Here is a 23,301-nt window from a genome sequence, read left to right as displayed (position 1 = left end):
ACAAGAATTGATGACACAAGACCATTCCTGTACAGTTCCAGCAGAGGTCTTTAGGGTAATAGATTTAGTCTACTAGATAACTTCTGGCTGTTGGCTAGACTGTTGGCTACTCCTGAGTAAAAAAAAGATAGTCATTTTCTATATGGACAAACTGACAGATGTCAAAAGGTTCACTCTGACCTGTAGCATAATTTAATAATTATTTAATGATTAAACAAATTTATGTGGCTGGCTGACTCACACCTCGTGACTCTCAGAGTCTTACAACATTAAAAATCCAAGAAATAAAGATCTCACCCTCATTTTATTACATACAAATTTTATGGCATAAAATTACATTTTACTGGGGAATGATGGTTATATTACAAATTATGTGACCAAACGGTTAGTATAAAGCAGTCTATCTTACAATAAGAGTAGCATGGCATTAGTATAAGTTGTTCAGAATCATCACATTTAGAATTCTTATTTTTCTGAAAAATAGATTGCTTCTTTGCTAACCTGTGAATATTTCAAGAGTTTCATTAATAACTATATTTTTTTTCCAGGTCATTTCTTCTTTTCATAAAACCCTTAAGGCACAGAGGCATTGTTACAAACATTGCCATGAAACCCAACCTGAAACAATGGAAACAAGTTATGCTGTTTGGAATATTTGCCTGGGGCCTCCTGTTCCTATTTATCTTCATATATTTCACAGATAGCAACACCACTGATGCAGCTCCGAGTTCCTTCTCATATGTTGAGACTAAAAGACTCCTACCTATTCAAGGCAAACACAGGGTTATCATGGGAGCAATTCATGACCCACCCTTCTCCGAAGCAGTCAGTGAGATGCTCTTCAACAGAGACGTCTTAGATTCATTTAAGTCAGAAACTGGGAATATTAAAAAATTGACTGGCTTAGATAATAGTTTTGAAAGTGAAGAATTTTTTCCTTCTGAGTTAAGAAGGAAATCCAAAAGCAATTTTCATCAGAGGAACAGTGACTATTTATTTGCTGCTGGTCAGCCTCTGTTATCAAATAATGTTCAGCGAATAGTGAAATTAAACTCTGCACAGGGGGAGATTCAGAAGAGGAATATTTTGCAGAACGCTTGGTTCCCTCAAAAGAAGATAAAGAAAAGGCACATAAATCACAGAGGAACAGAACTGGTTGAAGGGTCCCATGAATGGAATGAAATGTATTCCACAATGTCAAAATCATTCCTGTTCAGGCTTTGGAGGGGGGATGTCTCCTCCAACATGCTGAATCCTCGCCTTCAGAAAGCAATGAAAGATTACTTGAATGCCAATAAGCATGGGGTGAAGTTCAGAGGGAAGCAAAACTCCCAACTGACTTCAGAACAGCTCTTCTGTGAGCTCAAAGCACGCGTAAACATCAGAACCATTGATGGTGAGGAAGCTCCCTTTTCAGTCCTTGGTTGGAAAAAACATGTCCCTCAAACTTCACTGAACAAATTATATCCTCGTGGATTTGGAAGCTGTGCTGTCGTTATGTCTGCTGGTGCCATACTGAACTCTTCCCTGGGGCATGAAATAGGTGGGTATTTAACTTATTTGAATGCTGATATGTAGCTAGAATCCAAATGACCACATGTGGGCTATTTCTATACTCTTTGACCTTATAAGGTAAGGTAAAAGAAGCAGTGGGTTAGACCAAAGCTTGTAAGAAGGCATCCTGTTTTGTATAGAGGCAACCGTATTCTTTTTCTGGAATTAAACAGAACAGCATTTCGTAGCAATCTTCCCATATTGCTATTCTCCAGAAATGATACCATAGCAAAGGCATACTTCCTCTGAATTGAGTAGTCATATGCATTGCCTCCATGTGAAGGCAACAAATTATAAGTATTATGAGAAGAGGTTTCTTTTTCTTTCAACACTTAGTTTCTCCTTTTTATATGATCTTTTCTATCAATTCCTCCTCCTCCCCCAAAAAAAAAACACTTTTGTGAACCAATGTATTTGGAGGTTTGTGGAGATTCTCAGTCATCCAGGTCACAGTTATTCCAAAGGTACTTTTCAAAATGCAACTGGACTTGGTTTGTTCCTTGATGACATTTTGCTTCTAATCCAAGAAGGTTCTTCAGTTCTGAACTGAAGAAACTTCTTGGATGAGAAGCAAAACATCTTTAAGGAAAAAACAAAGAAAGTCCAGTTGAAAAGCACCTTTGGAACAATGTGTTTGGAGAAGAAATTAGTACATTTTGTTTTTAATATCAATCCATATTACTGATATGACCTGAATCAGTATAGAAACAATGTATATTGCATTTTTCTAAATTTTTAAATATGTATAACATAAATTTAAAAATCTATATTCAACAAATATATTAAGGGTTAAGGTTTACAAAATATTTATATTAGGACAAATGCAATTTGGAGCATATTTTGCTAAGCGGTTAGAAATAAGATAAACATACTGGTCTTTACAGATGTATGTATTTCAAGTGGAAATGTTATCAAGCAAAGTTGAGTACTCAGTTTATAATATTTTTGATTATATAAAAGTATGAAACAAGAGTTCTCATTTATTTTAGTTTTCTTTTTTCCTTATCAAATAATGATTCAATTTAAATAGAAATGCCACATTTAAAACTTGATTAAGATTGGAGAGATTTATACACACGCAAAATTCCATTACATTATAAACAGCTGTAACATTTCAGTAAACTAGTATAGGAGTCAGTGAGACTCGGCTTTGGATACATCATACATTTAATCACAAGCGGCACTGCAATGTCAATTAGGGCAAAATTCCATTACTATATGGATGCAGAAAAGTTAAACAACGAATTAACTATAGTAACAGATTTTATGTAAAGGCTAAATCATACATTTAACCTTCCTTCACACCAGATGTTGAATGGTAACTATCAGCATTCTTTACCATTGGTTGATTTGGAGCTGTCAGATATTAAAGAACAGCAACATCTGGAGACCCCAGGCAGTGGTGTTCCTAGACAAGTGAATCATTTGAAAGTATGAAAGTATGACATTAAGGTTAAATAGTTTTTAACCCTCTATATGAAATTACAATAAAAGTACCAGTAAATATAATATATCCATTGTGATTAGTGTTAATACAGCAATTTGTTAGCTATTCTGCTATCATTAAATGTCAGTACATGAATTTGAGTCATGAACAAAATAGTCATTTCTCTCTATATAATATACTTAAAAAAGAAAGTTATAAAAGTTCTCTTTTAAATTGTAATGTAAATTTCAGTCCTTTCATTTTCCATTTATTCTTTAGTATAAAATAACCACAGATTTTAGCCATTTTTCTGTCTCAAATGTAAATAAAAACTTATATGTTTTAGTAATTACATTATCACATAATTCAGTTTCAAATTCTGCCTTATGTTCTTCAATTCCAAATGTCCTGTTATCTTCTTTAAACTATACTTTAAACTGTTATCTTTCTGTCAACTATACAAATGAGAACCATTGAAAAGTTTCTCAGTCATTTGGTCTTTTGACTTCATCTTATAGTCTCCATGTTCTTGTTTTAACAATTCACAATTTAATATATTCCGAAAGATGATTCAACATGTTTTGCTTGGTTAATGTATTGGTCAGGGAATAATGCATTCAAAGATTATTAAAGGAAATTTGAATTTTTTTCAGCATTTTTAACTCTTATAAGTAGCAGTGCTATGAACAGATTATGACCTTATAGTCTAGTATCCTATTTTACAGAATGGCCCTCCAGACCTCTCTCCTTGGAAAGATAGATGACGGCATGCTCTCTTTTTTGCTATTGATAAATCATTGGACAGCCTTATAGTTCTCCAGATCAATAGGCACCAATTGACCTGCTGTTCATAATTATAAATTTCAAAGCAATCCAAGGTGATGAAGAGCAGCAGTGCTGTTCTTATAGTCTTAAGAACATTTGATAGTAATATAAACGTGTAGTATTTTTTAATTAATTTATAAATTCCTATGAACATAAATTTGAACTGTTTGCTTTAGTGAAGTTAGATTTCCACATTGTTGAATTTTCCAGTGCAAAAAAATCTAGCATGAGCCAACACTTTCTGGAACTTAATTTTTAGGATGGCACTCTACTTTTGTCTGTAGAGATTCTCAGTCATCTAGGTCATAGTTGTTTCAAAGGTGCATTTTTCTTCAAGAGGCAACTGAACTGTTTTTTCCTTGGGAAGGTAGAAGAAAACGTTTCACTTCTCATCCAAGAAGCTTCATCCCTGCCATCGGAACTGATTAAGCTTCTTAGATGAGAAGCAAAATGTTTTCTTCTTCTTTCTCAAGGAAAAAAACAGTTCAGTTACCTTTTCAAGAAAAAAAAAAAAGAACACCTTTGAGACACTCTACCTTTGGTTCTCCCAATAAGGAATCCAAGAATTAGGGTGCCTAAATTAAAGCCTGTAATAGGCAGAATCACTTGCTTCGCCCTTTTCTTTAACTTTCCTCTCACAGTTTTTCTAAATATAATTTAATAATCTTTGTATCATATCGTACAGTAATGATAAACATCTAAAGTAACAAAAACTGCCTCCCTTCCCCTCCATTTTGGTACTCATCTCCAATTTTCAAAGTCACTGGGTTTGGTTGGATTTATTTTTACTGAATTGTATCTTATTTTTTTTGTAGAAAACTAAGTGTTGAAAAAATGTTAATTAGCTAACATCAGAAGTAGAGAGATGAAAAAGTAATGAATTCCTCCTGACTAATAAACTCATGTGGCCACAGAAAGATGTTTTCTCTTGACATCTACAAGACAAAACTCTTAAGCAACATTTCATGTGTAACCTCAATAAGACACTTTATCCTGTACTTCAAACATGAAAAATACTCTTTACAAGTGCAAAATAAATTATGCAGAACTAAAATATAAACACTTTTCTTTAAGGATAATGCAAGTCCATGTCTGAATCCACTAAGAAGTATGCAAAATTTGAATTTCTCTAAACCATGTGGTACAGACAGTTTTCCATTCACCCCTCACTACATGTTCTTTAAGACAGAGAGAGAGAAGTTGGAAGGGACCTTGTGTGTCATCTAGGCCAAACCCCCGCCCAAGCAGGAGACCCTACACCATTTCTGACAAATAGCAGTCCAATCTCCAAGCCTCCAGTGATGACACTCCCACAACTTCCGAAGGCAAGCATTGGTTGATTGGTATCACTGTCAGAAATTTTCCCCTTATTTCTAGGTTATTTCTCTGTTATTAATTCTCTCAAATACTAAGTTGTTCTATTTACTTAAATATGTTTTTGTTATTTTTTGATAACTATCCTTTTTTATTTTATTACTTATTCTTTTCTCAAAAACTAAAATGTTTGGGAGCATTGAAAGTACTATTGTTATCCAGTTACTTCAGTAGGCATCTCTGCTCAGCATAAGAGCTATGCTACCTTAACACTGAAAGTCAAAGTCCTACTGGTTTGAAAACTTCTGTTGTAAAATAGCTTAACCATTTTCCCCTTTTCTCTCAGTAGGAAAAAATAAAACAATTCAAGTTAATAGATTTTATTTTATAAATATATGTACTACTTTTCCACTAACCTTTGTCATTTAAACAGAATCAACAGTTTTGTCTCAAGCATAACCTTCCTGGAATCTTTCTTTCTATTCAGTATGCTCACTATATTGTGACTTACCCTTTATTGAAAATGTTTCTCTTGACTCTGGGGTGATACACATTTCCCTCTTTGAAATATTCATTAAGAGTGTGTGTGTGTGTGTGTGTGTGTGTGTATGTATTTGTTTTCTTAAGTTTTCGCGGGTACTTACATGTATGGTATTCAGCTTTGTTCGGGTATTTTCCCACGTCATTGTAGTTGTGCTTTTAAAGTTGTAGCAACATTTCGGCAGAATCTCATCTGCCATCATCAGGCTTCTGTATTGTGTTCATCTTGAATCAGACTATCACAACTGAAACGGCTGTGATAGTCTGACTCACAGACGAACACAATACAGAAGCCCGATGATGGCAGATAAGATTCTGCCGAAACATTGCTACAACTTTAAAACCACAACTACAATGACATGGGAAAATACCCGAACAAAGCTGAATACCATATGTGTGTGTGTGTGTGTGTGTGTGTGTGTGTGTGTATACACATATACATACATACACACACACATACACACATATACACACACACACACACATATATATTATATGCAAATAAAGATACCAGCTTGCATATAGAAGAGACTGTCTTGAATAATATTTGGCTGAAAAAAAATCTTCCTATTTTCTGAAAGTTTTCTTCCTCGGGGGGGGGGGGGCTTCTATTTGGTATCTTACTCTCAGATGCGTATCATTCTGTATCTCTCTTATCACTCTGGGTCCCCCCATACTTGATCTGAAGAATCCCCATGCAGGGAGTTGCCTCATAATGCCTTTCTCTGAGATGTTTTTGAAACATGGGGATCAGAGAGGCTGCAAACTACAGAAGAGATCATTTAGTATGAAAACAGAACATTCTGACACAACTTCAAAAGCAATTTCTTTCCTATTAATTTAGTAAAATTACAGATACTGCAGTTCTCAGCTTACAACTACAATTGAGAACAGAATTTTAATTGCTAAAGTTTATTAAATGAGTTGTACCCAATTTTGCAACCTTTTTTGCTACAAGCAAATCATTGTAGTTGTTAAGTGAATCATGTAGCCGTTACATGAATCTGGCTCATACATGCCTGTTACCAACATTCGAATTTTGATCACATGACTGGGGATTCTGCAATGGTGATCAACTTGAGTTGTAAGTCACTTTTTTCAGTGCCATCATAAATTTGAACTGTCACTAAATGAATGATGGAAAATTGAAGACTAGCTCTAGTAAATATATTTCTAATAAAGGCTTAACCATAGTAATATCTGAGAAATAGGAATAGTATGGATAACACCTAGTCTTAATCTAAAATAAATATGATTGGAAGTGTATATCTTGATGTGGTTATTTTCCTGTTATTACAATTGCATGTATTCACTGTGGAATCCATGTGTTCTATTTTCGTAGTTATTTTACTATGCCTGCTCGGCTTCTTATGGGATTTGTGGCTACACGAAGCTCCCTCTCTCAGATTTTCCTGTTGCACTTATCATGAGCTAAATACACTGCTCAAAAAAATAAAGGGAACACTTAAACAACACAATGTAACTCTAAGTCAATCACACTTCTGTGAAATCAAACTGTCCACTTAGGTAGCAACACTGATTGACAATCAATTTCACATGCTGTTGTGCAAATGGAATAGACAACAGGTGGAAAACATAGGCAGTTAGCAAGACATCCCCAATAAAGGAGTGGTTCTGCAGGTGGGGACCACAGACCACTTCTTAGTTCCTATGCTTTCTGGCTGATGGTTTGGTCACTTTTGAATGCTGGCGGTACTTTCACTCTAGTGGTAGCATGAGACGGAGTCTACAACCCACACAAGTGGCTCAGGTAGTGCAGCTCATCCAGGATGGCACATCAATGCGAGCTGTGGCAAGAAGGTTTGCTGTGTCTGTCAGTGTACTGTCCAGAGCATGGAGGCGCTACCAGGAGACAGGCCAGTACATCAGGAGATGTGGAGGAGGCCGTGGGAGGGCAATAACCCAGCATCAGGACTGCTACCTCCGCCTTTGTGCAAGGAGGGACAGGAGGAGCACTGCCAGAGCCCCGCAAAATGACCTCCAGCGGGCCACAAATGTGCTTGTGGCTGCTCAAACGGCCAGAAACAGACTCCATGAGGGTGGTATGAGGGCCCTATGTCCACAGGTGGGGGTTGTGTTTACAGCCCAACACCGTGCAGGACGTTTGGCATTTGCCAGAGAACACCAAGATTGGCAAATTCACCACTGGCTCCCTGTGCTCTTCACAGATGAAAGCAGGTTCACACTGAGCACATGTGACAAACGTGACAGGATCTGGAGACGCCATGGAGAGTGTTCTGCTGCCTGCAACATCCTCCAGCATGACCGGTTTGACAGTGGGTCAGTAATGGTGTGGGGTGGCATTTCTTTAGGGGGCCGCACAGCCCTCCATGTGCTCGCCAGAGATAGCCTGACTGCCATTAGGTACCGAAATGAGATCCTCAGACCCCTTGTAAGACCATATGCTGGTGCGGTTGGCCCTGGGTTCCTCCTAATGCACGAGAATGCTAGACCTGATATGGCTGGAGTGTGTCAACAGTTCCTGCAAGATGAAGGCATTGATGTTATGGACTGGCCCGCCCATTCCCCAGACCTGATTCCAATTGAGCACATCTGGAACATCATGCCTTGCTCCATCCACCAACGCCGTGGTCCACCACAGACTGTCCGGGAGTTGGGGGATGCTTTAGTCCAGGTGTGGGAGGAAATCCTTCAGGAGACCATCCGGCACCTCATCAGGAGCATGCCCAGGCATTGTAGGGAGGTCATACAGGAACGTGGAGGCCACACACACTACTGAGCCTCATTTTGACTTGTTTTAAGGACATTACATCAAAGTTGGATCAGCCTGTAGTGTTTTTTTTTTTCACTTTAATTTTGAGTGTAACTCCAAATCCAGACCTCCATGGGTTGCTAAATTTGATTTCCATTGATAATCTTTGTGTGATTTTGTTGTCAGCACATTCAGCTATGTAATGAACAAAGTATTTAATAAGAATATTTCATTCATTCAGATCTAGGATGTCTTATTTTTGTGTTCCCTTTATTTTTTTGAGCAGTGTATGTGTATATATGAAGCAATGATAATTTTGCAAACAAACTTTGGTTATGAAACTCACACTATCATATCTAATTCATGGAAACACATATTATTCTGTTCTCTTATTCTGTTTTGGTAGAGTCCTAACCAGTGGTGGGATTCACATTTTTTTTAATTCCGGTTCTCTGGGCATGACTTGGTGGTCGTGGCAGGGGAAGAATTCTGTAAAATCTCCAGTCAGGGGTGGTATTTGCTGGTTCTCCGAACTACTCAAAATTTCTGCTACCGGTTCTCCAGAACTGGTCAGAACCTGCTAAACCACCTCTGGTCCTAACTTTCCTTCTTTTATAGAAAGTGACATTGTCAGTATTCTTTTCCTTCCATCACCACCCCATAGTCCACTTGACTGCCCCCCCCACCTCTTAAAATAGTGTTCTATCATTCCAGACCTAATGTTTCACTCCTTATTACCTGCTCTGGAGAGTTTCATTTATATACCTGCAAGCTGATGATGACAGCAATAATAATAATAGTAGTACATATAATTTTATCTGCCATGTTTCAGATGTTTAAAGCACATTTGTGATAGCAAATAATGAGATAAGCTGCAAAGTATTTGAGACGGAGTCTTCTAATGGGAATCCATGTAATACTCACTTCTTTCATATTTCTCTTTTCTTCACAAATTATCACCCTTTTTATTCCTTTGCTGGCTCAGCTTTAATTCTTTCTTGTTTTTTACATTGAGGCCACTGTTCATTTCTTTTCTCCTTTGTTTACTGAGAAAGGAATGAATAGAGGAAAAAGACAAATGTTTTATTTCTTAGTGCATGTATATTTTATCTTCCTGACCGTACATATGTTCCTTCTGCTAATGCTCACTTCATTTTTATTGCTTATTTAAGGTATCCTGCTTTATATCACATCAGATCTCATGGGGATCTTGCTGTCACAGCCAGGTTCAAACCTTACAGTTTTGATACTCAATTTTGTACCATATTTATGTTGGTGCTTATAAGAAAATGCCCCCTACTTTACTAATCTACTTTTTTCTCACTTTTTGTGGGAGAGGAAAAGATGAATGATAGGTGACAAAACATGAAAGAAAAGGCATAGAAGAGGAAAATTCTAGCATTTGGACCTCCTATAAAATGCCATGAATGAGACAGCATGATGATAGAACAAAACGTTTTTTAAAAAAAACCTCCTTTCTCACAATGGAACTATAAGCCCTTCAAAGTAATCCATGCAAGAAACCAGAACCATCAGTTCTATCCTTACTACCTTACTATTGTCCTGACTTTGACTCTTTCTCTTCTTGTCTCCCTTCTGTACCTACATTCCATTGATCAGGTGTCATCAAGCCATTGAAAACCCTTGGTGATCACATTGATTTATCTCAAGGAGAATCTGATCCCAGCAGGGTCTTTTAGATCTGATGATGCACCCATTATTGTTGCAATCAAGGCAACCCAGCTTCCTGCTGCATGTCATCTTCTCTTTCCTTCAATCTTTCCTAGTACTACAGAATTTTAAGATACTACCCAATCTAGCCAATATATACAATACAGAATTCCAAGGCTTATCAACGCAGTATAGAATTGTTTCACAGCAGAATGGCAAAATGTTGTATGAATAACTGAACTGTGTCTGATGAGGAAATAAACATTGCCGGGGTATATTCACGCTCTCTCATAATTTAAATGTTGGCATAGTAATCCAAGATACAGCAAAATGTATTTGAAGATAAATATGCAAAATACATAAAATATCCAAAGTATATAAACTTTACCTTATTTAAAACAATAGTGAAAAAGGAAAAAAGTGTAACTAGTTCTGCAACTAGGTATTTGCATTTATTGTCTCTTTGTAAAAACATACGACAATAGAACCATATTTACATGGAGTATTAATGTTTCTGTTCTAATTTTAAAAGTCTTGGTGTAGACTGTTCTTTGAGTGAATTTAAATATTATAGTAGAATATAATAGAAAATGAGTGGTGTGGTGGCCTAGATGTGCAGCCTCACAGTCAAGTGACTATGAGTTCGATCCTAGGTGGCAATAGATATTTCTCTCTCTGGTCACAAAGAGAACATATCTGCTGTGAGCTCCATATAGGTGTCAGGAAAGGCATCTGGCCAGTAAATGCTCAGCTGTATTAAGTCACCTCAACTCCATCCTAGATGCAAGGGATTACAGGGTCATTAAAAGAAAAAATGAGAATATAGTAGAAAAAATTTCCATAATCAAGCATATATTCATTTAAAATACAGTGGAATCTGCTTTTGAGTAAGCATCTGTATGATTGCACAGATATAACAACCCAAATAAATGTAACTTTTTTCACACTAGATTCTCATGATGCAGTTCTGCGATTCAATTCAGCTCCAACAAAAGGTTATGAAAAAGATGTTGGAAATAAAACTACAATGCGCATCATTAATTCCCAGGTAAATCTGTTGAAGATCCATAAATATATATTATTTTCTAGAAGGTATAAGCAATATGAATCTTAATAAATACATTTTGAAAATTTTACATGTACTTATCTCCATCAACATGCTCAACAGAATTTTTTAACCAGTCTACAACATAATTTTAAAATGTATCATTTAACTTATTAGGTTCTACTGTTCAAGTAAACTCATATTTATTAATCAAAAATGGATTGCTGCGCTTAGATAGGTGATAATCATAAACCAGCATATCTATTAGCTTCAGTGTAAAATTATGTTACCATAGGATTGTAAATAATAAATTTCCGGCTTCATAATATAGGGGCATAAAATATAATTTGTATCCTAGGGATCACATAAAAAGACAGAAGAGGAAAATAAACAGGAAAGCCAGACTCAGTGGCTTTGTTGATTTGTCTATCCCTTTCATTCTTTATAAATTGCATCTTAAGTAGACAACTTCATTTTTTTCCTGCATTTTAAATGGATAAATTTATGGTTCGTAGGCTAATAATCAGGGCAGATCTTTTGGATTGTATAATTTTCCAGATATGTAATTCTTATCTTTAAAAATGCATGCAAAAATGGTTTGGAGAAAGATATTTTAAATTAATTAGATATTTTGTGCAGAAGTAAACCTACATTTTTGAGATTTAAAAGTGCCATGGGATGTGGAAATTGGATAGAATGGATATAGATTTTAGTACAAACTGTACTGGCATTACATATTCAGACTGTTACACCATAAGAACTCACGGGAACTAGATAAAACAGAGATGACATAAACCAGCAAAGTTTTAGGGAGTGGAATGAAGCTAAAAGCTGTAAGTGATTAGAGATTCAAGGCCAAACAGAACAAATACTCCTTTTTAAAAACCTGTAGCACCCTCTTGTGGCAGGTACATTATTCACTTCAAAACAAACTTCTTTTTGTATGCATTTTGAATTTTATATTTCTTAACTATGACTTGCAGCTAATAAATTCCCCACTCCTCAGGCCATTATTATTTCTTAAATACTTCTTGGAAAATATTATATGCCTGCAGCATCCCTGCAGTATCTCACCACGCTTGAGTGCTTACCAACCACAGTGGGAATTGGCAACAACAGCACTAAAGGAAACATCACATGACCACGCTGCTCTCACAACATCACTTTTGCTTCTTTAGTTAAGCAAATCACCGCAGTCGTTAAAGAGGCATCAATGACTACCACTTCTTTTTGACTCAGCTTGTCAGAAGCAGGTTGTGAAGCACACATATAGCAATCATGTGACTGCCGGATGCTGCAACAGTTGCGAAGGTATCTCCAGCTGTTGTGGTTCACCAATAGCTAGCGTTATTTTAACAGTGACAAATACTGATTGAAACCTACACAGAAATATTTAAAAAAACCTGATTTATTCTATGTAGGCAGAAGCATGCTCTTTGGCAGAGCCATTCTCTCTTATTACTTTCTTCCTTGAAAGTAATAACACTTACCTTCTCTACACTGGTGTTCTACATTATCAAGTGTGCAAGGGTACTTAAAGTTTCTTTTCAAAAGTGGGAGGGCGGCATTTAAATCTGATGACAGAAGGATTGGGGTGGAGGTTAAAGCTAATTTTAAGCTAAACTGGCAGATAATAGAAGGGAAGAACATAGAAGGGAAATAAAGTTTGGAATATGTTTTAGTAGATATGTGTTTCTTTGCATTTAACAGATTCTTACTAATCCTAATTATCATTTCGTCGATAACTCCTTGTATAAAGACGTTATTTTAGTGGCTTGGGATCCGGCTCCTTATTCTTCAAATTTGGATAAGGTAAGTCATACATTATTGTGTTGATACCACTGTGTTCTTTCTTTATTCAAAAGAATTGAGCTTCACAGTTTTTTGCCTCAGCACTTTTGCCAAGACTGAATCTAGGATAGGAATTGTGTAGATATTCAACGTTCAAAATATTGAAAAGCAATGTTGTTTTTCATACCTCATTGAAATGTATCCAAAGAGAAGAAAATGACTAACCCAAAGAGCTGTCAGTACATAGTTGGACTTAGCCATTTTTAAATTTCTAGCTGTTGGGAATTCTGTGTGTTTCCATTTTTTAAAAAAAAAAATCTGATTCATACGTGCATACATCTATGAACGTTTTCTGTTTATCCCACTAAGCTACCATGTGGTCATTAACTTAACTCATTCTGAATGAAAGACAGGTGTAGTTTTTTGCTGGAAAATGGATGGCAAACAAAAAAAAAAGGCAAAAGCTGGCAAAAACATTGTAAATCAGTCACATGACTATGGGAGGCTGCATCCTTTCCTAAATTCAACCAAGTGCCCAAAATGCCATCAGACAACCCCAGGGAGGCTGTACAACTGTTATAATTTTGAGGATGGGTCATAAGTAACTTCTGGGGTGGGGGTGAGGTCAGACATTATTTTGAATGGTCGTTAAGTGACTCGTAATTAAGTGAGGACTACCAGTAGTTAATAATGATTGAAATAGTGATAGATTTTTAAGTAAGAGATGTAGCATTCTGGTTCTGCTGTGCTATATACCAAGGTGCATTCATATTTCCAAAGATGACAATGTGATAGCTTAGATAATTTGTGGTGTATGCTAAGCACACTAAGATTTTTTTTTTTTCCCTGCTAGTGGTATAAGAATCCAGACTACAACTTGTTTACTCCATACGTACAGCATCGCAGTAAGAATCCAAATCAGCCGTTCTATATTCTTCATCCAAAATTTATATGGCAGCTTTGGGATATTATTCAGGAGAATACTAAAGAGAAAATACAACCCAACCCTCCTTCTTCAGGTTTCATTGGTAGGTATGTCCAGTGGTAGATTTTCTCATGAGTTGCGTCTTTGTAAATAATTATTTATATCAGTTGAAATCTTCTCTATCAAAATGGTAAAAAAAATTTACAGAAACTGATGGAAAGCATGTTATTCACTAATCATATCAACTGCTCTTATTTCCTAATTTTTCAACTATTCTTGTTTCCTAATTTTTTCAGACACCTGGATTTTCTGAAAAAAATCATTTATTATTGAAGTGTATGCTACAACTTTTTATCTATGGTAGAGAAGAAGCTTTTACTTGGTTTCTTTACAAAGATAAAATATAAAATTAATGAATAATGACCAGGTCACAGTTTAACTCTAGATATGAAAGTATTTCAAGCTATGGCTTGCTGACATTTTGGAATTAATGGAATATTTTAGCTTAACTAGCTGGAATTATAATTAAATTTGCATAAAGATGTTTTAGTGATATTTGCATAAACAAAGAATTTATGAACCTTCCCATTTCTAGCCAGGTGCCTTAACCACAGCATCAGACTGGCTCTCTTGGCATTAGTTGGGTAATCTTTTTACTTAATTTTAGTCTTATTTTCTCACTGTACTCTGTGACTTCCATTACTAGAGCCTGCAGATCAGTGTCATTAGCATAGCGTAGATAGATTATTGTTTCTTCCTCTAATTTTAAACCCACAATCATCTTTGAGTCCTGCTTTTTTCAATATATATTCAGCATATAGGTTGATTAAATAATACAGCTTTATTTCACTCTTTTGCCAACGTGAAGCCAATCTGTGCCGTGGTAGTGCAGTGGTTAGAATGCAGTATTGCAGACTAATTCTGCTGACTGCCAGGTGCTCGCTCCTCACTGTTTCAAGATTGACTCAGCCTTTCCAAGGTCAGTAAATGAGGAGCCAGATTATTGGGGGCAATATGCTGACTAAACCATTTAGAGAGGGCTGTAAAGCACCATGAAGCAGTATATAAGTCTAAGTGCAATTGCTATTCTGTCAAGGCTGTGATTCTTGTCTAGTGTATAGGTTTTGTAAGAGGACAATGAAATATTCTGGCATTCTCATTTTTCTAAGCATATTTCAAAGTTTGACATGATTAGTACAATCAGAGGCCTTTTTATATGTAATTAAGCACATACTGATTTATTTTTGGTATTATTTGGGTTTTTCAACTATCCAGAGTGCACCAGCAATAATGTTTCTTGTTCCTGGACCTTTTTCAAACCAACTTGATGGTTTGGTTTTCTCTCTTTATCACATAGGGATCCAAACTTTATTGCCTCACCCTAAGCATTATTTCGTTAGAATATGAAGTTAAGGACATACGATAGCTTGCAGGCAATCTGCTTTCTTTGGTATTTGTGTATGTAGACTGAACTATCCAGTCTGTTATTCACTGTTTCATTCTTCAGATTGGCTGGCAGAGTTTGGTTAGAATCTTTACTGATTCTTCTTTTGTTGCTTGCATATTTCTGTAAATACATCATCAATTCTTGTAGCCTTCCAAACTAGCAATGAAGACTGCTAATTTGACTTCATCATCTAGTACTAAAAATTCTTATAAATAGGTAGTATCTTCTAAGATATCTCTATTATGCAGAATTTCTGTATACTATCTTTGGTTCACCTGCTTGGAGTCAGTTAAATTTTTTAGTATAACTATTTGAGTTTGGAAACTGTTTCTTGAGTTCAAAAATATTTTGGAGATTTTTTTGTTTATATGTTAGTTCCCACATTTTTATATTTTTCATTGAAATACTCTCTTTTTTTTAGCAGCCTTCTGAAATTCCTGAGGTCTTTGTCTTTCTTGGCAGTTTTTCTAGGGGAGGAGGTTCATTCTCTGAACTTGTGGGTTGGTTTTCAAACAATTCATTACCAGAGTAGGCAACATCTTTAGCGAAATTTAGAAGGAGGTGAGATAAAAGTGAACAAATAGAGAGATGATGTAGTACACAACATAGCTAAACGCTGGCAATACTGCTTGGAGCCTTTTGAGAGATTTAGAGATGTATACATTCTAGCAATCTGTTCAGAAATAAATTGATATATAATTTGAGCTCACATTTGCACCAGATTAAAATATTGACATCACTGTGTTTAAAAAAAAAAGGTTTTGATTGCAAATCTGCTAAGAAACATGGAAGTGAAAACTCTCTGTTTTTCTTAGTTATCATAGATACATATATCTATCACATGTATCTTCAGGATACAATGCTCCTCTCAATGCCAACAAGTGGGAAGAAAGCTATTCTATTCATATCTGGCTTTTGGCTGTTACCACTGGTGGGAACCGACTGTTGAATTACACAGGCTTTGGGTGTCATTCAGGGAAGGGAAGTGGTTTTGTCCTTAAACAAATCCAGACACAGAAAGATTTGCAGCACTTTAGAGACAAAGAAATAAAACAAGTAGGATGTAAATCCAGCCTCTGTCAGAAACCCCATAAAGCAACTGCTTTAAAATATTCTGATAGGTGCTTTGTGTGTACCGATGCATGTTTGAAATCAATTTCTTATTTTGGTCCTAAAGTACAGTTCATTCCTGTTGATCAGAAATTCTAGTACAGTGATTGCAATGAAGTTTTCAGTTGTTCTTATTACGAATTTCTAACTTGGGGCCCATATAATTCACAAATTAAAATTATAAATTTGTGACCTTTACTACTGGTACTTATTGTGTATTTGACCAGAATGAAATACAATTGACATTAATCCCATATTTATATTGTATATAAAATCATACATTGCAATGTCCTACCTGCAAATGAATACTTCAGCTTTAATCATAACAATACAAAAGCATACAATAGATACAAACTCAAGGTTAATCACACCAAACTTGACTGCAGAAAATACGACGTCAGCAACAGAGTGGTCAATGTTTGGAATACTCTACCTGACTCTGTGGTTTCTTCCCCACACTCCAAAAACTTTAACCTTAGACTGTCTACTATTGACCTCACCCCCTTCCTAAGAGGCCTGTGCATAAGCGCATCAATCGTGCCTACAGTCCCTGTCCTATTGTTTTTTTATTTTTCTTATAAGTATGTATCTCATGTATTCAAAACTATATTGATTCTTATAACTCTAATTTGTAAGCGATTGACAAATCAAATAAATACTAAATAAAATATTTAAAAAGAATGGAACAAGGATTGCTGACCAGTGTTTGAAAAGTTTCAGATATATTTTCTTTTAAATATTTGAGGGGAAAAACCCAACACCTTCAACATTAAGGAAATACCATCTGGATTCCCATGCTATCCTTTAAATAGAGGCTGGGAATTTTTGTCATTACAGAAGTTGCTAAACCACAATTCCTAGCATCCTTCCCCAGTTCAGCTGCTAGGAGTTAACAGTTTAAAACATCTGGAGGATCACAGAGTTTTGCCTTTGCTTAACACATCCATTGCAATATTTCCCTTTCTTCGGTCTACAATTGACCATAATGGACCACAAAAGAGTAAGGATATCAATTTAAAAATCAGTTATCTGTGTGTAGATTAATTTAACAGCATTGTAGGCTCTGATATCAGCTGTATTTAAGTGATTCATTACTAGCTTCTTACTGATATCACTGGGACTAAAAGTGATCGACTTACTCTGAATCTTATCCTCTTTTCCCTGAAGAGTACTCTGTTTATATTTCAAAAGCAAAATGAGGTTTGGGAAAATAATATTCATTAAGAAAAGATGGGTATCTTTCCCATGCGAAGGCACCCAGCAGATGTAAAGGAAGAAAACAGGATATGGTAGCAGCCAGAAAAACATTTGAACATTCCATCATAGAGCGTTGATAAAAAAAAAATGAAGATCCCAGCACCCTTGACAGACTTGTAAACTGTTATAAATGAAAGTGATATTAATGATGATTTTATGTTTGGTTTCCTATCTTAAAAAAACATTTTTTTCATAAAACTATCTAGTAATTTTTAATTACACCCAGAATTGTGTGAGTAAAGTGTTCTGTTGTCGTTATGATTTAAAAAGAGTAAATACAGTTGATTGATAATAAATGGCTTCAGCCATACACCAACCATGAGTGAAAGAAAAGTTTTTGTGTTATCATTCATATTTTCTGAAAAAGGGCCAAGAAATCATAAATTCTGCCAGGGTATGTAAACTTATGAGCACAACTGTATGTACAAGCAGTTATGTCTTGTTTTATGTACTGTTACTCTTGAGTTTTCATTTATTTCAGCCGTAATGATTACCTGGTAAAATAGTCTATTGCTGAGTACTGTGATTGCAGAACTAGATGTTAAAGAAACTTTTAAAAAAATAGTTACTGATGAGTATGAAATTGACATACACTGTAGCATAAATTGCTTTTTGGTTTTGGTTTTAATTTTTGCAGTAACAGCATTCATAGCTTGGAAGCAAACTATCTTTTATAATATGTAGAAAAACACATTTATAATGTGTAAGTTCTTTTTATTTATTATTAAATTTATATAGCCACTTAGCTCACAATGTTGGCAATTTTTATTTTTAGGGCTAAGTTATCTGTTAGTTATCTAGAGACTGTATATGTTTATGAAAACTTATTTTTTATGATTTCAGAGCTTTTGCATCTATTGTAAAATGGCATATTTGAGTTTAACTAGATGTAAATATTAGAACATTTTCTTTTGCTAACTATAGAACTGGAAGAACAGGAACAATACAATTTTTTCCAACAAAGGAATAAATTATTTTAAATAAATATTAAAATTTCAGTTGGTTACCACTGCACTGAGCAATGAGCATTAAAATATTTGCAAATATGGTATTGTAAGCATTAAAGTATTAGAAATTATATTTCTACTTTCTATTTTGCAAAAGGGAGAGTTTGCATCCAAGAAAATTAATAGTTCTTACATTAGTTATGCTATATTAGTTTATTATTATTATTATTATTATTATTATTATTATTATTATTATTATTATTTTATTTATTTATTATTATAGTTATATTTTCTGAGAGAGAGGTAAATTGGCTTGAAAATATTAAATTGCCACACACACACATGATAAAGAAAGCACATGGCATACTTTGAAAGGCTCTCATAGTCCAAACCAGGATTATCTGCATGCTTAACAGGTGGCTACATTTAACAACTTCCAGTGATGGTGAAATCTACTTTTTCAGTTGCTGTATTGCATATTTAATCAGTATAGGAACAAGATGCAAAACATTTCAGTAATCATCTTAGTCCATATCAGTAGAGCCATGAAAAGCAGCTCTCTTCTTCCTCTTCTCATCCGGAACAAATACTTTGTGATAACTAAGAAGGTCAGAGACCCAAGTCTATGATTGTGCTATCAGAGAGAAAGAACCAGCCTTCAGAGCCTCCTTATCATACTTTGGGCTTCTGGGATTGAACCTTCAGTACATAAAGACCTCCTTGTGAAGCTTTTCCTCTGTATGTTATTTTTAACATAGAGTAACTAGGAGAGCCTTGGTTTCTCTTCCAGCAATGCAAAGCTAATAGCATTTACATAAGTAGATACATGAGTGTGCATAACTCCCACATAATTTTGTCTTACGGCTTTGATGATGATGTATGCAGTAAAAAGGAGAAAATCACTTGAAGTTCTAATTACAAAGCTAAGGAAAGAATTGAAATCCAGAAAGGCGTTTTTTAAAAAACCAGTTTAATTTCCGGCTAGTTTGCACATGGGATTCAAGCATCTTAAGTCTGCAGTGTAGAAGACCCCGTAAACAAAAGAATTGCCTTTCTGCAGCTTCCAGACATTTTCAGACTTACCATGTTGCTCCCTAAATCCCCCACAAGGACACCTTAGCCAATCTACAGCCTTGGCAACAAAACCTGACCCTGAAACATTGTCATCATAAGGTAGAAAAGACTAATTAAAGCAAGATTCAGATAGTTCTTGGAGATCCTCTAGTCTAGCCAACTTTCTTATCTAAGCAGGACTTTTTACAATGTTTAATCTGTCATAGCCACCATTCCTGGAACATAAGAAGGAACCAAGAGAGCCTTGGAAGTCAATCCATTCATCTAAAGTTATATCCCAAGAAGCAAAAAGAATTGACTCCTCCGAGTATGGAACCTTGCAATCCCAGTTTTTTTTTCAACATTATAACCAAGCCTTTCTGGATTAAGAGAGCCAAGAATTTGGGAGGCACACAAGCATAATTTTCCAAAGAGACAGTCCCAGAAAAGTCTCTATTGAATGACTATTGCCTACATTCTGAATGAATGAATGATATGGGTTTCCTTGTGCAATTGGTTAGCCAAGAAGAGATTACTGGACTAGATAGGCCAGAGGTCCGATCAGAAGGGCACTTCCGAAGTTGCAAGTTGTCAGAAAGTGGATATGTCCAGTAGCTGAACTGCTACAAAAAGGAGCAGCTATTAACAAGTAGTATTCACTGTCAGCAAATGTTATTATTCTTGAAATATATTTATCAGTATTCAACTAGGGAAGACAATCTATTTGTATATGTTGTTTTTAATGTCTTGGCTTTGCTTTATTCTTGCTTTTTTTTCTTTTTTTGAGTTTGCATTTTAATTTATGAATAAAAATTTTAAAAAAATATTGGAATAAAAAGGAGCAATTGTTAACAAGTTGCATTCACTGTCAGCAAATGTTGCCACATTCTTAAACGTGAGACAATTCAGATAGTGTTTTTCGTGTATTGATATCCAACTGAATTATAAACAGAAAGGTTCGATTTTATTTTTGCATAATATCTGCAGCCATTAAAAGAAAATGGGGGTTGACATTGTAATTGCATATTACACTCTGTGGCAAAACTACAGTTATGTGTGTACTTTATTTTTAGGCATTTTCATCATGATGTCCATGTGCAGTGAAGTCCACGTGTATGAATATATTCCATCCATCCGACAAACTGACCTTTGCCACTACCATGAACATTACCATGATGCAGCTTGTACCTTGGGGGCTTATCACCCTTTGCTTTATGAGAAATTGCTGATGCAGAGGATGAACACAGGAATCAAGGAGGATTTATATCGGAAAGGGAAAGTGATTTTGCCAGGGTTTCGGTCAGTGAGATGCCGACGACGATTCTGGTTCCCATAAGAATGATATCTTTCTCAAACAATGTGCAATACAGGTGCTATAGTCATACTGATAAATAGCAGAAATACTTGAAAAATGGATCCTAGACTAACCAGTCTTACAATGTGTAGTTAAGTAGCAGGCATGAGAGAAATTCTTGTTTCTAGAGCCTCTTATTTTTTTTCTTTGCAAGGTTTTTTTAAGATGTAGCTTTTTGAGAAATGCAAAATTTAGTGAAAATAAACTTGAGTATTTATATGTGGTCTACCAGAAAACATCAGACGTTTCTACTTATATGTGTCAGATTAAAGCCTTTTAGGGGAAGTATTTTATTAGTTTAGTGTAATCCAATAACACAGTTCTTAGAACAAAAATAAAAATGGAATGATAGCAGAAAGTTCTAGTCTAGGATTTCTATCCTTTCCCTCTTCTAAAAAATTTAAAAAGGACAATAAAAAGAACAAAAACTGGATGTGTATTTAATACAATGAGCCATATTCTTTTCATTTTTATTTCATATAGTGCTAAAACATGGCATCCCAGTCTTACAAGTATTTTGTGCTAGTCTATTTTAAAATGCATTAAGACTGTATTTGATTAAATATATAGATAGATTTATAGATAGATTGGAAAGTGTAACAAGAGAGAAACTACTTATTTCAGAAAACAGTTTATTCTTTTGATCTGATGCATTAGCCAAAAACCCTCGAAAAATCTGCAGGGGGAAAAAATATCCTGCAGTGTAGAAGAGCACATGGTTTGTGTGCAGGAGGTTCCAAGTTTAATTCCAGCATCTCCAGCTAAGGCTAGGGAGAAAAAAAATCTAACCATTGCCAACAAGTATTGGATTAGATCAGGGGTGTCAAACTCCCAGCCCACAGGCCGGATGTGTCATGTACTAGCCACGCTCAACCCCGTTGAGCAAAGGGGGAAAAAGTCACTATATGTCACGTGATGACAGTGTAACATCTTGAGTTTGACACCCCTGGATTAGATGGATCAGTGATCTATGAAGCAGGTTGGTTGTTGTAAATCAACTTATCTGACTGAGGAATATTAAAGTGCTGCTTTTGCCTTTGATAACTTGTCCAGGTTCTGAATAAAGGGAAATAGATATAGAAACTGATATTGCTATGGATCATTGAAAAATGTTTATTAGAACAAATTACGTCTAGTCAATCATCCATTTTTATCCCCCAAACAAACATGTTGATGCCTCAGGAAAGTTCAGATGTAGAGCTTAAAGCTTATAGACCTCTATGGAGACAGGGACTTCCTCTGAATCCAATATTTGGGCATTAGCTAACCATTTTCTTAAATATGAAGATCTGTTGAGCTACCTTGTCTAATTGCAAGTGAGTATTTGGCACTACTTGGTAATATTTACTTTGTACCCCGACTAAAATTGTAACTTTTTAAAAGTTAGTTTGGATCAAAATGAAAAAGGTTGGTGTTTCAGAACCACATAGGAAACACTTTTTTTTAAAAAAAGGTGGAAACACTACTGTGTATTAACTAAAATAATTTACATAGTACACATTTTTATGATATGCGCTGAATCGTAAGCAGGCCTGATGGGAACAAATGGCCATTCTCCTCTTTAGATAAACTTATTCTTTTTAATATGTGCCCTCACTTTAAAATGTGAGTTTGGAAAAAGTATTTCCATCCATGTGCATCTGCTGCTTTTTACTAATAAGCAGCCAAAGCACACTTTATTATTTTAAAAAGTATCATTTGATATATGGCAATATACTTTGAACAGTCACTTTAACCAAGTGTCATTTGATATTCCTTCAAGCATCTTTATTCAGTATATAGTGCCAAATGGTCATTTTCCAAGTATTGCCTGTTTTCCAAATGTGGACTAGCACAAACATGTTGATGCCATGATCCTACTTTTGAAGTAAACTATGTTTCTTATCTCACCATTCAATGCAACCATTTCTACCATTTAAGTTGTGGTTGTTTATTCTATGAATTGCAATAGCCTTAGGCTATGGAGTTTAGAAATATATTCTTGGCTCTTTTTCTGAGATTATTGCTTTTACAAGAGAAAAGCTCCTGTATATTTTAACTCCTATGTAATTCGAGGGAAGAAATAAGAGAAAAAGAACAGGAGGATATTGGTGTGCCACTCCTTTCTTCCTAATTCTGCGTTGCTAATTTTTTTAAATGTCATGAGTAGAAGAAAGCAGAATGAATTATAGATTATTGGAAGTTTATTTCTTTTGAGACAGTAAATGAATGTGAACTGAATGTTAAATAGAATGTGTATATTTTTAGATCACATTATATATACAAAGAGAGAGAGAGAAGGCAGGTGCATTATGGTTTATCTATAAAT

General features: G+C 35.3%; 1 protein-coding gene across 1 annotated transcript; it reads left to right on the top strand.

Annotated features, from left to right (window-relative positions):
• Window positions 1-557: 557 nt before the first annotated feature.
• Window positions 558-22,433, top strand: ST6GAL2 (ST6 beta-galactoside alpha-2,6-sialyltransferase 2). Its single transcript, XM_026707480.2, has 5 exons — window positions 558-1,543; window positions 11,015-11,112; window positions 12,820-12,921; window positions 13,754-13,928; window positions 20,713-22,433. Exons 1-5 carry the CDS (start codon window positions 607-609, stop codon window positions 20,973-20,975), a joined length of 1,575 nt encoding a protein of 524 aa, XP_026563265.1. The 5' UTR covers window positions 558-606; the 3' UTR covers window positions 20,976-22,433.
• The last annotated feature ends 868 nt before the right edge of the window (window positions 22,434-23,301 follow it).

Source organism: Pseudonaja textilis, chromosome 8 (genome assembly GCF_049901715.1).
Source record: "Pseudonaja textilis isolate UNSWEBS1 chromosome 8, rPseTex1.2, whole genome shotgun sequence".
Lineage (NCBI taxonomy): Eukaryota > Metazoa > Chordata > Lepidosauria > Squamata > Elapidae > Pseudonaja > Pseudonaja textilis.
This window is presented reverse-complemented; position numbering and strand designations above follow the sequence as displayed.

Excerpts from the sequence above, each read along its gene's own strand:
- ST6GAL2 (XM_026707480.2), top strand. The coding sequence starts at position 607 with ATGAAACCCAACCTGAAACAATGGAAACAAGTTATGCTGTTTGGAATA. Across the intron at positions 1,544-11,014 it reads TTCCCTGGGGCATGAAATAG|ATTCTCATGATGCAGTTCTG; the intron begins GTGGGTATTTAA and ends TTTTCACACTAG. Across the intron at positions 12,922-13,753 it reads ATTCTTCAAATTTGGATAAG|TGGTATAAGAATCCAGACTA; the intron begins GTAAGTCATACA and ends TTTCCCTGCTAG.